We start from the raw sequence: 15,004 nt of genomic DNA, 5'->3' as shown, positions 1-15,004 counted from the left end.
TGCATCTTCCACAGCATTTGCTTTTTATCTTTTATTTATAATAAACATTCTAATTGGTGTGAAGTTGTAAATTGTTGGGGTTTTGATTTACAAATCCCTGATAGCTAATGAAGTGAGCATCTATTAACAAGCCTATCTTTTTTAGACAAATGTCTGTTCAGAACTTTTACCCATTTTTAATTTGGGTTGCCTGTTATCTTTACCTGTTCACCTCAATTTAAATTGGATTGCCTCTTAGTATTGATTACTGTGTTATAAGGATTCTTTCCACTTTCTGGATACAAGTCTCTCACCAGATACATGATTTGCAGATATTTTCTCTAACTTGTGGGTTATCTTTCCACTTACTTTTTGGTGTCCTTCAAAGCACAACATTTTTTAACCTCGATGAAGCCCAATTAACCTATTTTTTTTTTCCTTTTTTGAGATGGAGTTTTGTCTTGTCACCCAGACTGTAGTGCAATGGCACGATCTTGGCTCACTGCAATCTCCACCTCCCAGGTTCAAACGATTCTCTTTCCTCAGCCTCCCTAGTAGCTAGGATTACAGGCTCACACCACCACGCCCAGCTGATTTTTGTATTTTTAGTTGAGATGTGGTTTCACCATGTTGGCCAGGCTGGTCTCAAACTCCTGACCTCACGTGATCCACCCACCTTGGTCTCCCAAAGTGCTGGGATTACAGGTGTGAGCCACCTCGCCTGGCTTAAGTAACCTATTTTTTTTTTTTGGTCACTTTTGCCTTTGGTCTTATATGCAAGAAAATGTACTCCTCTATTTCGTCTAAGAATATTATAGCTTTAGATCTTACATTTAGTTCTGTGATCCCTTTGGAGTTAACTTTTGTGTATGGCATGAGGAATGGAGTTTTATTGTATTCCTTTGCAAAAAATGCCATGATGGTTATGCGGTTGTCCCTGTTCTATTTGTTACAAAGTCCTTCATGGAGGAAGAATTTTAAAAATATTTTGCCCTATTGAGTTATCCTGGCACCTTTGTTGAAAATCAATTCATTGTAAGTGTAAGAGTTTTATTTCTGGATTCTCAATTCAATTCCATTGATCTACATGTCTATCCTTAAGCAAGGAACACACTGTTTTAATTAGTGTACCTGTATAGTACAGTAAGTTTTGAAATTAGACTCTTCTTCCTATATTAGAATATCTTCATAGAGTTTATATATGTGACCTTTGATGCAGGAATTGGGTAGAAATGCTGGTGTCTATCCATATAGCAAATACTGGTATAATTTATTTGCTTTCTTATATTTTAACTTAAAAATTAAATATGAGAAGCTCTGGTAGTTTCTTCTGCACCTGAACAGATTGGCTCATACTATTGAATTGAATTATTTTCTTAAAGTTTGCATTTTAATTAATTTATTTAATTTTAATTGTAATTACAGTTAATTTTAATAATGTTTTATTTATTCTTTTGTTTCAAATCATCATATTAAGTTCCCAATTTATAATCTTCTTAATTTTTCAGTCCCTGTAGTATCATTAATGGGTTTCTTACTGAGTGAATTTAAAATGATAATATGTTGAAATTTTAAAGACAAAATATACTTTATTATAAATATTACCATGTTCATTTATCAGTGATATTATTTCATAGTTGATACCATTTAATGTATATCTTATGAATATATGACCTGAAAGTAAATTCACATAATTTACCTTAGTAGAAAAAAAAAAAATGTGTTACCAAACGTATTTTTACGCTCTTTTTTTTTTCTTTTTTTTGAGGCAGAGTTTTGCTCTGTCACTCAGGCTGGAGTCCAGTGGCCTGATAATGGCTCACTGCAGCCTCAACCTGCTGCCCTCAAGTGATCCTCCCACCTCAGCCTCCTGAGACTACAGGCATGTGACAACATGCCAACTAATTTTTTCGTTGTTTAATTTTTTATAGAGATAGGATCTCCCTATGTGGCCCAGTCTGGTCTTGAACTCCTGGGCTCAAGCGTTTCTCTGCCTCAGCCTCCCAAAGTGCTGCGATTATAGTGTGAGCTGCTGTGCCCAGCCTATTTTTATTGTCTTTTTTCATTTATTTTTACTTTTTCCCTCTTAATTTCTTTTTCTTCTACAAAAATGTAGTGTTTACAATAAAGGTATCTGTATGTGGAAGGTTAGTTATTATAATAATATTGGTGTTTTATATATGACAAACATGCCATAAGCATTAATTCTATTTTTGAAAAATTATTAAACAATTAACATGTATAAACATTACAACAATGAACACTCATAACATCCAGCTTAAGAAATAAAACGCTACAGGTACAATTCAAGTTTCCTATGTATGTCTCTCCTATTGCCCCTCCCATTCCTTCTCTTCTGAATTTGCTGTTTATTTTTCATGCATGTCTTTACTTTTTATTAATTTCATTAACATACTTAATATGTGACATTAATTTGCAAACTTTGGAAATAAAAATTTTTCATATATTCTTTTGCTTGTTTTTTCACTCACCATATTTGCAATAGTTTACAGCAAATATAAACTATTCGTACTAAATGTTAGTGAATTGTTCTTTAAAGAGTTAAAACAGTTTACTCTCCTCCAAGTAGTCTATGAGTGTCTCTTGCTCTGTATTTTCAGAGTATGCATTATGGTTTATGATTTCTGTTATGCTCTTGCTAAAGTTGCCCGATGATATTGATTATAGCCCATGAGTAACTAACCACCCACAGGTCAGGAAGCAAATGTGATCATCCAGAGCAAAGTGAAAACCCAGAAGCTATACATTTGGTCCCTGTGCGATAGCAACAAGAAAGCAAAACAAAACAAAACAAAACAGAAAAAAATTCACTGTAATTATAAAAAATGGAACCATGTAATTTCCTTAACCCGGGGACTTTAGCACCTCATAGTCTCCATTAGCAGTCCACCCCCAAGAAAATATTTCATTCTAAGCCAGAACACTGTGCTTGTCATACAAAGACCTTCTAGAACTATCCCTACCCACTTTCAAATGATGGCAATGCCTATGCCCTACCACTTAGAATGGTGGGGGCCACAAAGGCATTGATGTTTTACTAGGCAATATTGAGGAATTTACAAAATAGGTGTGTAACAACTCTTCTGTCAAAGTAATTACACGAATTTTATCAGTGGGAGTGGACAGATGTTTGAGCACAGTGGCCTTAGACCACACCATATAATGAAAAGTTGTGTTACACATCTCAGTTAGCTGAGAGTATTTTCCAGAATGACCATCTGGCAAAATAACCCATCAAAACAAAGTCCCCAGTTGAATCAGCTGAAAAAGAAAGATGAATACTTTTACTGCATAAAAAACAGACTCCATAGAGAATATGTAAAATAAATGTTAATAAAAAATGCTTTTGTGGGGAGCATGTTAACTATTCATTTAAGGGGGGATAACACATTTTCTAATGGTGCTCAACAAGTAAAATGTTAACTTGGGTATTCATCTAATTTTTATTAACAGTAGATTCTGAACTGCTTGACGTTTTAATTTTTCGGCACTGTAAGAGAGAAACATGCTGTTTCATACTTACTTAGAAGTATAAACATGAATAAAATTATGTCTCATTTAAACTACTAATAGTAAAAAAACTGGTTTAGTGAAACAGTTCAATCAGTTCCAGAGACAACAGAAAAATGTAATTTCAGCTTTCAAGCTCAAGAAGGATGCTTTTGTTAATGAGGCTGGGTATCTATCCTAAAATAAAAGTGACTTGGCATTTAATGATAACTCAGTTATTAATATGCAGTATAATAACATGTGGTTTACTGGATTATTATAACTCTCCTTATACATTGAAAGCCATATTTCATTTGTAAAAGTGTATAATTGCAATCAACTCTTTGAAAGTGAATAAACTACTCTCTTCTACAGTCCTATTTTGAAAGAAAGTTCGAAAATGTTTGGCCTAGCTCTGTTCATAGTTCCAATAATTATGAATCCGTCCTAATAAAGTGTTTGGAAGATTTGGCTGTTTAGTTTAAATAACATTTACCATTTTTTCTTAATTACAGTTTTAATATAGGTAATATGCAGAAAACTTGGAAACGACATTAAAGTACAAAGGAAAAATAATCCTCAAATCATTGGAACTTTTCTCACATTATCTCTTGGCTCCAACACAAAATAATTTTAGGATTTCGCCCTTTGGTAATCATTTTGTCTGGACTCTATTTCTCATAGTTTTTTCTCAGCCATTTCTTGATTATTTTGTGTTGTGATTGCTTATAATATGTTTTCTTGTTTTATCCTATCCTTATAATAAGATCTTAAGGATGATTTTATATATATATATCTCCTTATTATGCAGTCATTTTAAACTGAAAAATATATATTATTAAAGCCCACTATGTTTGAAACACTGGATGGGAAAGATATGCATGGGAATATATAACAGCCAAAGGTCATCTCTTTGTGGAACTTATTAACTGCGGTTAAGGTGCAAGTGCCTAAATTTTGGGTGTCAACCCACAACATCCTTAATCTCCTTTGCTGACTGTACAATGCAGCACAAGGACTGTTGCCTTTTGGTTGAGCTATAGATATTGGATGAACATTTATAAGTAACGAACAAATTAATTTTGAAGAAGTAGTTAATTTGTTTCTTACTTATATTGCCATATTCCTTCTGGTAGACGCTGGACAGGTAGGATGCTGCTTACTGAATTGTAAAATTTTATACTATGATGTAACATTTATAAAATGCTTTTGAGTTAGCAAACTGTTTTATCTTACAGGGTTTCAGTGAATCTCAAGTAAAGCAATACTTATTTACTATTAAAAAAAAAAGAAAGGTAGTAGGTGGTGTTATTTAAATGGAGTCCTTATAGTATCAAACTACTCATTAAGACAAAAAATATTTAGTAACCCTAGTCATCTAAAACATGGTCATGTGCTAAAAAAAGAAACATGGCCTTTAATTTCCAAATATCTATTGCATTTTATTAATGCAAATATAATAATATAGCTTCTAGAAAGTATGAGAAAATATATAAAATGCAGCAGAAAGTAAGTTAAAGGATGAGTTATATCCAGTTTCTGGTTCAACGAGCTTTCAACATTATACAAGGAAAGATCATTTTACACACACACAAATGTGCATGCACACACACATGCAAAATGTATTTAGAGCTTCTCCTTGCATTTGTCACCTGGTTAATTCCAATTTGTCTTTTATATTTAAAATTAAACATCACTTTCTTAAACAAAATTTCCCTGAACCTCTTCATCAGGTTTTTCTTAAAAGTTTTTCATATCATCCTGAATTTTTCCTATATAGCACTCACTGTATTTATACTTACATTGTTGTACGAACATCATAGAGTATTTTTACACAAACTTAGATGGTATACCCTACTATGCACCTAGGCCATATAGGATAGCTTACTTTTCCTAGCCTACAAACCTGTACAGCATGTTACTATACTGAATACTGTAGGCAATTTGTGTATATAAACATAGAAAAGGTACAATATAAATACAGTTTATTATAAAAGGTAAAACAAAATATACCTGGATAAGGCACTTACCGTGAGTGGAGCTTGCATAACTGAAAGTTGCTCTGGGTGAGTCAGTGAGTGGCTGATGAGGGAACATGAACGCCTACGACATTATTGCATGGTACTGTAGACTTCATACACGCTGTACACTTAGGCTACACTAAATTATTAAAAATAAAGTAATTGTGCTATGACATTTGGAAGGCTAATATGTCAGTAGGTGAAAGGGATTTTTGCGCTCCATTATAATCTTCTGGGCCCAGTGTCATATATGCGGTCTATCCTTGACCAAAATATTGTTATGGGATGCATGGCTGTATTTAGTATCTGTCTCCTTACTAGAGAATAAGCATAAAAAAGGTTCTGCACACTAGCAGAGTGTCCGGCATGGAGTGTGAGCTCAGGAAATAGTTACTGCATGCAATAACTCTAATATATAAAAGACTATGGCAGGGAAAGGAGAGAGAAAAACAAAATGTGATGGGAATGTAACAGAAGGGGAAAGCACAATTAATGTGAGTGTTCAAAAAAAGACTGTGAAATTTTAAGTAGACCTTGGAGGATGTGTGTAGTGCTTAATGTGGAGCTTCATAGCCACACATAGAGGGGTGATCTAGAAAGGATGGCTTGGAAGAAGCATGAATGTTCATGGTCAACATATCCATGAGACACAGCAGACACAGTGCCCAAAGCCTATGATATGCTTGCTGTTAGGGGCCCACAGAACATTTTACATTTCCTAATCAGAAAAAAATGAATCTAATAATATGAATATATAATAATGAATCCAATATATGCCAATGTAGCCTTAAAATGTAGTTTTTAATACTTTTTTTGAAGTCCACAAAGGTAAAATTGCACAGGGCCCCTGAAAGTCATACTGCAGCCCTCGGAATGATATCTGATGTTCAGTAGATAGTATTCGGCTAGAACTTAGAAAAGAAAAAATAATCTAAGGCTTAAAATGTAGGTTAGCCTCAGGTAAAGGAGAGTACACATGACAGGCTGTAGAGATTCTTCAAATTTGGGTTGACCTTTGGAGTCTTTTTGTGTTAATGTCTTGCTTACCACAGGGCTTCAGGAAGCGAATTCTTGCAGGAAGGAATAGGACTGGTTGGTATTAGAAGTTGGGTGATCAGTTAGGAGCCTTTTGCCATGTCTTACATGGGAGTTGAAGAAATTATAGTAGAAAGAAAGGGAAGAGATGGATATTACAAAAAATCAGATAAACATGTACCCAGGAATTGTAGATCATATGTGGAAAAGCTTCCTTTTCCCGACAGAACCCCCCAAATCATAATTATATATTTGTGTTCCCTGTAACAGTAAGTTCCATATGAGGAAGGACTATATTAATCTTACTTCTGTGTCCTCAGGACATTGAACACAAGACACTCAAGAAAACAGGAGAGTTAGACTCTTGTAAAAGTGTATAAACCATTGTAGCTAGAACTAGGTCCCTGACCAATCCATCCCAATCATCAAAGCAAATGCCCAAAGCCTCAATATGTGACATATACCTTCCAATTGATTGATGGTTTGATTATTCTGTAGAGCAAAACAGAAGTAACAACATATACATTAATTATAACCTATTTTAAAGTTAATTTTAAATCATTCTTTTTTCTAAATTCAGAAATCTCCTCTTATGGTCTGTAATTAAATCTATATTTATAATCCCAATTTATAGATTTATATGCAGCATTAACTCATATCATGTACAGAGAAAGCTACAATTACATAAAACCACATAACACGCAATGAGTACAGTTGTGTTGTATACAGATTTGTTAGCTTTCTCAGTAAGTTTCTCAGCCAGTGTAATTTGTACACTTAGCAGGTACCAAGCCTTGGGTGGAAATACAGGATGAGTATGACCTGTGATGGCACATATTGGGTAGAAGGGGAGCACCTAGTCTAGCAGGAAGGTTAAGGCAAGGCCTTAACTAAGGAGAAGTAATGTCTGCCTCAAGTCTTGAAAGAACAAACACTAGTCAGGTAGGAAGCAGAAGCAGAAGAGCACACACGTTTATAAAATTACAAGAATTAGACTTGTTTAAAAATAGTTTGGTAACCTTTGGAGCAACAGTTTCTTTATCCATGACAAGAGAGTATCATGTTTTTTTACCACTGTTGAGCTATTCTTCATATTCGTTAGGAAAGATAAATAAAAACAGCATAAAGATTATGAATTCCCACATGTTAAAGATAAAATATTCAGTGTAGTATATATTTTTGATAAATATTTTTATTAATAAATAAATAAATCTTTATTAATAAATAAAATTTTGAAAGAATATATATTTAAAATATAATTTTAAATTATAAATTATATAAATATATATATTTATATATAAATATATAAATATATATAATTATATATAAATATATAAATTATATAAATATAATTTAAAATATATATTTTGAAATATATACTTTTTTTTGCACAAAGCTCGCTGTGTAGCATTGATGATTAAATAAGTTGCCTATCTGTGTTTGAGAATACCTTTTCTTGGAGACAGAGGAAGAGACTAAGTGAATCTTCCATAAACTTCCAAACTGTGATTCACTGATTCGGTAAGTTGGGAAGGATGAAGAATAATAACAGGGTTAAATCACTGAGGATATATTTAATAGTATATTAAAAAACCAAATAATTTTATAGTGTTGAAATTATACCATACAAACTATGAAATATTCATTTTTTTCTATACCAATATATGAAGACTGAAAGGTGTCAAAATATAATCTTGTAATTGGTCATTTTTAGAGACATCCATAGAATTCATAAACAATATTCACTGAAATAAATTCAGGAGAGTTTTCAGAATTAGGCCTCACTGGCAGTTGGAAAGTGTTGAATTGTTCTCCCACGTTGTGTGGCAGTTCTGGGGCTGTATTCAAAACGTTGGTATCTAGGTAGGAAATGAGTCGAAGTCGACGTTACTCTTGAGGTTAAAGGTCTGTTTCTTTCAATCAGTTCAAACTGACAGGCCTCCTGCCATCACCTCCTCCTTAGCCAGGCAGACAGGCCCTGGCCGTCAGTGTGAAAACATCTGTTGAATGGATTTATTGACTGGGTCTTGTTTTTTCTCTCCCTTTCTCTATTTTTTTTTTTCTTTTTCCTTCACACCGTTTATTATGTCTCTGACCTGATGAACTTAATTTGTTGACATGTCGCTCAGTGTCTCCTTCAATCCTTGTCTCACATTTCTTTCTACTGTGCTCTTTTCTTGGCAACAGCCTTTTCTGGAACCCCCGCACACACGTGCGCTCTCTGTGCGCCAAGCTCCGCTGGCTGCGGTTGGCATGGATGGATTAGAGAAACACCGTCTTGTCTCCAGGACTCACTCTTCCCCTGCTGCCTCTGTTTTACCTCACCCAGCAATGGACCGCCCCCTCCAGCCTGGCTCTGCAACTGGTAGGAATCCCTAAAGACTCTCTCTAATAGGCAGGCTAAATGCACCGTTCTTGTAGGATTAACCGATTTAAATGCTCTGAATAACTCCAATAGCAGAACACTCCATTTTAACACAGTGCAACCCAAATTTTATGAGGTTATATTGGCTATAAGACAAACAGCACATCTGATAAATCTTGGGCTTAGTACTAATAGCCTCAGAAATTGCTATCATCCAAGGGCCTGGAAAATACATCAACAGGTGCATGAGTTTTTTGGAAATGAAAATCCCTGCAACATTCTTTAGCAGTGTTCCTCAATCTCTTACCTTCTGCCCAGTCAGTAGGAAATTGATGATGCTTGGCTTCCTCATTTGACTCCAAAGAGTGCGCTTTAACCAGTTTGGTTTTTGTTTGTTTGTTTGTTTTATTTCATTGTTTTCTTCTGGTTCCCCATGCAAATGACTCATGGGATTCTATAGTACCAAAGCAAACTTTACTTGATTCTATGTATCTTACTTTCATTTCTATTTATTATGGAATCTCTGGGTGGGCTTTTTGACCAACGTCTTCCTTTGTCTACAGCTGTGTTTGATATTTCAGAACCTGACTACAGAGGAAAACAAGCCAGATAATTCCAAGGCCAAAGGAAGGTTAAGCGTGGAACACACACACACACACACACAAAGGGTGCTATTTCCTCTGCAAAGGAACAGTGCTGTAAATATATGCGTGGATAATTATTTCTTTTTGTCTACTCTACTCCATTCTAGTTTCGTGTTCTCAAACTGTGGCTAATCAAATGAAAGATATTGTAGCCCTAAGAGACTCATAACTTGGATACTGCAGAAGGAGAATTTATATGTACCTTCCCCAAAGGCTCTTTTGAGTTATCTAATTTATTTTAAAATCCATTTTCAGGATTCAGAGCTTGTTTTTGTGGCTTCTGTGACCTCATGCAAGCCTTTATGCTTGGAAAAGTTAAATCTATTTTCTAAAACCATATTCCCAAGCCCTGATATTATCTTTTATTTAAAAACAAATGAATAAAATGGCCAAGTTAATTAACTTTGGTAGGCATCTTTAATAAGTATGCATAGGAGCTACTTTTTATAATGTCTTGTGCCATAAGAAAACATTCCGTACTAGGAGCTATGAGCTGGGTCTATTTCTTTCTCCGTACTAGCCATTGCCTCTGACTCTCCTACTTCTAGGAGCATAGCAAAACTGCCCAGATATTCCGGAAAACCCAGGAACACTGCCCAGTGTTAGTGGCAGCCTTTTGAATCAATCATGCCTGGTGCTATCCCTGTGGATTCACAGAGTTTTTGCTCAAAATCAGATACATGATACAGAAGAATAATTTTTTGCATGTAGAAAGAGCAATAGCCTTTAATAATTACCTAGTTTCTACTCTTTCTCCTGAAAGTGTATTTTATTCAACCCTAATATTTCAGAAAATACAGAGTAACAACCATTCTATCATAACTGTTTCCATTGACTGAAATAATTTCCTTAATATTATAATAATATTAAAAATTAAAAATAATATTTAAAAATTCCTTAAGTAAGCTTAACTACAAAGTTTCATGTTGATGTCCCCAAGTTTGCTGCTGTATATTACTGTAATCCTATGGATAAAGTTTCTTTCCTTGGTTAAGAGGGGTGGCCCTTTTCTGACATACTTCAGTGTCTTCTAGTTTTCATATGCTCCTTTGAATGAATGAAGCAAGATATCTGAATATTAGAGAGAATCTGGAGTTTAAGGAAACTGTGTTGCCAAATGGATAGGGTTTGTAGACCTTAGAAGAATCCAGATGGAAGGGTGGACTGTAAACCCAGTAACATAAACAGGACATAATCCTACCCTGATCATTCAAACAAAGACTAGGTCATTTCAGAGAGTTAGGTTTTTTCCCCCTCATAATGTCAGCATTTTAGTATTTATCAAAGCATGTATTCCAAAAACAAATAGGAAAGTGAACTGAAGATTCTTTTTATATATAACGGATTTGATGAGGCAATTCCTTGTCCACATGAGAGATTATATAAAACTATTTTAGAAAACACAGGATTTTGTACTTAATAGGCATTCAATAAACATTTTGGTTGAATCAATCAATATTAATTTCATAATAAACACGAATTTACTAGTTCAAATTTGAATACACTGAAAGTAAAATTACATTGTAACTATTGTTCTGCTAAAGGATAACTAAGTTATTTACAAGTTACAATAACTAAGAGGAATATTTGTTAGCTTATTTGAACTTACAAGAATGTTGCATCTTTACACTGAAAATCTTACAAGAAAAAGGCACAATATTTTAAAATAACGCAGCATATGTAATTTATAATAATAGCTTCTCCACTGGCATTGGGATTAAAATATATATATATACTTGATATGTAACATTCATTTAGTACTATTCTAAATCCTACGGAAATGAAATGCACCATCTTCACTCTGCTATTCCATATATTGCTCTGGCTTTAATCCAATCTTAAATTTCCCCTTTATCCTGAATACTACTGTAATTCACATGATCTTAAAAATCACTTTAGTATTTCTAATGATCTTGATTTCAGATGAGAACTGTAAGGTTTTCATTCTAGTATGATTGAAAATATATATTTAAGTACTAATCTCCTTTCTTTTGGCTTTTTAATATCTATTTGTTGCAGAAATGTTAAACAAGCTAAAGGAATATTCACATATGTTCTTTAGGAATACAGTAGACCCTCTTATCTGCATGGGAACTGTTCTAAGACTACCAGGGAATGCCTACAACAGCCAATAGTATTGAACCAGTTGAGGTCAACAGGAACCCATTTCTGTTCATGTCTTCCACCCATAAACGTATGGCCTTTTCCATCTTAACTAAGCACTTCTCACACACTGTGGCCATAACTTTTGCAGTGTGAGGTGTGGTGGGACAGCAAAACAATCACAAATTTCTTTTTTCTTCTTCACAACTTCAGGGATAAAAGATTCCTTCTTACTGTAGAGCTTAGCAACCTTAGCATATGATTTTTTTTTTTAATTTCCTTAAGTTGAGAACTTAAACCTTTCATTTAAAGGAAGCCCTTTAAGGCTTGTCTTTGGCATATCCAAACTGTTACCATCACTACCCTTGCACTTTGGAGCCATTATGAAGTAAAAAATAATTAAAAGCATGCACTGGTGACACTGCCACAGTCAACCTGATCATCAAGACAGCTACTAAATGACTAATGGGCAGGTGACATAGCATGGAGCTGCTGGACAAAGGGATAATTCACATCCTGGGCAAGCTGGAGTGCAGTGTAAGACTTCAGCATGATGCACAACTTAAAACTTAGAGTTTGGTTGTTATATAATTGTGTATTTCTGGAATGTTCCAGTTAGTATTCTCAAACCGTAGTTGAAACTGTAGAAAGAGAAACTGCAGATGGGGGAGAGGAGAGGCTATTGTATTTGTATTTTTTTTTTTTTAAAGAAACTCATATGATCTCACATTCTCAATAGCTGTTCCACTAAATAGCAAGGTAGCGGACACAGATATATTATAAAGCTAGGCGGCTGGCTTAAATCTATCCTCTAAGAGCTATACTTTTTGGTGCTACTAAAAAGTTATTTAACACAAAAGTCACATAATGTTCAATGCACATTATTTAAACCTTCACCATCCATGTGCATCCTCCGCAGCCCACTGGATTAGCCACACAACTCCCTTTTTGACAAGAACAAAAAATGTTCCAAGGGAGAAATATTATCTGAGTTTAGTCAGTTTTGGAAAGATGCCGTCTTCAGTCTATTTCCTGAGAGTAGAAAGTAGGCATAAATTGCATAAAATTATTTTTAAGAGATAATTTTTTTTTTGAGATGGAGTTTTGCTCTTGTTGCCTAGGCTGGAGTGCAATGGTGCGATCTCGGCTTACCGTGACCTCCGCCTCCCAGGTTCAAGTGATTTTCCTGCCTCAGCCTCCCTGGTAGCCGGGATTATAGGCATGCACCACCACACCCGGCTAATTTTTGTATTTTTAGTAGAGACGGGGTTTCTCCATGTTGGTCAGGCTGGTCTTGAACTCCCAACCTCAGGTGATCCGCCCATCTCGGCCTCCCAAAGTGCTGGGATTACTGGCGTGAGCCACCATGCCCAGTCTTTAAAAAATGATATTCTTAAGGCTCTCTGTTTGTCTGTTATTGGTGTATAGGAATGCTTGTGATTTTTGCACATTGATTTTGTATCCTGAGACTTTTCTGATGTTGCTTATCAGCTTAAGGAGATTTTGGGCTGAGACGATGGGGTTTTCTAAATGTACAATCATGTCATCTGCAAACAGGGACAATTTCACTTCCTCTTTTTCTAATTGAATACCCTTTATTTCTATCTCTTGCCTGGTTGCCCTGGCCGGAACTTCCAACACTATGTTGAATACGAGTGGTGAGAGAGGGCATCCTTGTCTTGTGCTGGTTTTCAAAAGGAATGCTTCCAGTTTTTGCCCATTTGGGTTTTTGCTGTGGGTTTGTCATCAATAGCTCTTATTATTTTGAGATACATTCCATAAATACCTAATTTATTGAGAGTTTTTAGCATGAAGGGCTGTCGAATTTTGTCTAAGGCCTTTTCTGCATCTATTGAGATAATGACGTGGTTTTGTCGTTGATTCTGTTTATGCAATGGATTACGTTTATTGATTTGGGTATGTTGAACCAGCCTTGCATCCCAGGGATGAAGCTGACCTGATCGTGGCGCATAAACTTTTTGATGTGCTGCTAGATTCGGTTTGCCAGGATTTTATTGAGGGTATTCACATCAATGTTCATCAGGAATATTGGTCTAAAATTCTTTTTTTTTGCTGTGTCTCCGCCAGGCTTTGGTATCAGGATGAAGCTGGCCTCATAAAATGAGTTAGGGAGAATTCCCTCTTTTTCTATTTATTGGAATAGTTTCAGAAGGAATGGTACCAGCTCCTCTTTGTATCTCTGGTAGAATTTGGCTGTGAATCCATCTGGTCCTGGACTTTTTTTGGTTGGTAGGCTATTAATTATTGCCTCAATTTCAGAGCCTGTTATTGGTCTATTCAGAGATTCAACTTCTTCCTGGCTTAGTGTTGAGAGGGTGTATTTGTTGAGGAATTTATCCATTTCTTCTAGATTTTCTAGTTTATTTGCGTAGAGGTGTTCATAGTATTCTCTGATGGTAGTTTGTATTTCTGTGGGATCGGTGGTGATATCCCCTTTATCATTTTTTATTGTGTCTATTTGATTCTTCTCTATTTTCTTCTTTGTTAGTCTTGCTAGCGGTCTATCAATTTTGTTGATCTTTTCAAAAAACCAGCTCCTGGATCATTGATTTTTTGAAGGGCTTTTTGTGTCTGTATCTCCTTCAGTTCTGCTCTGATCTTAGTTATTTCTTGCCTTCTGCTAGCTTTTGAATTTGTTTGCTCTTTCTTCTCTAGTTCATTTAACTGTGATGTTAGGGTCTCGATTTTAGATCTTTCCTGCCTTCTCTTGTGGGCATTTAGTGCTATAAATTTCCCTCTACACACTGCTTTAAATGTGTCCCAGAGATTCTGGTAAGTTGGGTCTTTGTTCTCATTGGTTTCAAAGAACATCTTTATTTCTGCCTTCATTTCGTTATTTACCCAGCAGTCATTCAGGAGCAGATTGTTCAGTTTCCATGTAGTTGTGCAGTTTTGATTAGAACTTCGTTTTCATTAGAATTAATTAGAACTTAATCCTGAGTTTTAATTTGATTGCACTGTGGTCTGACAGACAGTTTGTTGTGATTTCTGTTCTTTTACATTTGCTAAGGAGTGCTTTAGTCCCTATGATGTGGTCAATTTTAGAATAAGTGTGATGTGGTGCTGAGAAGAATGTGTATTCTGTTGATTTGGGGTGGAGAGTTCTGTAGATGTCTATTAGGTCTGCTTGGTGTAGAGCTGAGTTCAAGTCCTGGATATCCTTCTTAACCTTCTATCTCATTCATCTGTCTAATATTGACAGTGGGGTGTTAAACTCTCCCATTATTATTGTATGGGAGTCTAAGTCTCTTTGTATCTCTCTAAGGACTTGCTGTATGAATCTGGGTGCTCCTGTATTGAGTGTATATATATTTAGGATAGTTAGC

General features: G+C 35.2%; 1 protein-coding gene across 2 annotated transcripts in view; it reads left to right on the top strand.

Moving 5' to 3' along the window:
* HDAC9 (histone deacetylase 9) overlaps positions 1-15,004 on the top strand; it is a 914,075-nt gene that overhangs the window by 633,573 nt on the left and 265,498 nt on the right. For both annotated transcript variants that reach the window (XM_055272501.2, XM_063637042.1), the window contains exon 13: positions 8,733-8,910. In XM_055272501.2, the coding sequence (XP_055128476.1) occupies positions 8,733-8,910 (178 nt within the window). The remainder of the gene's footprint in view (positions 1-8,732; positions 8,911-15,004) is intronic.

This window comes from Symphalangus syndactylus, chromosome 3 (genome assembly GCF_028878055.3).
Source record: "Symphalangus syndactylus isolate Jambi chromosome 3, NHGRI_mSymSyn1-v2.1_pri, whole genome shotgun sequence".
Lineage (NCBI taxonomy): Eukaryota > Metazoa > Chordata > Mammalia > Primates > Hylobatidae > Symphalangus > Symphalangus syndactylus.
This window is presented reverse-complemented; position numbering and strand designations above follow the sequence as displayed.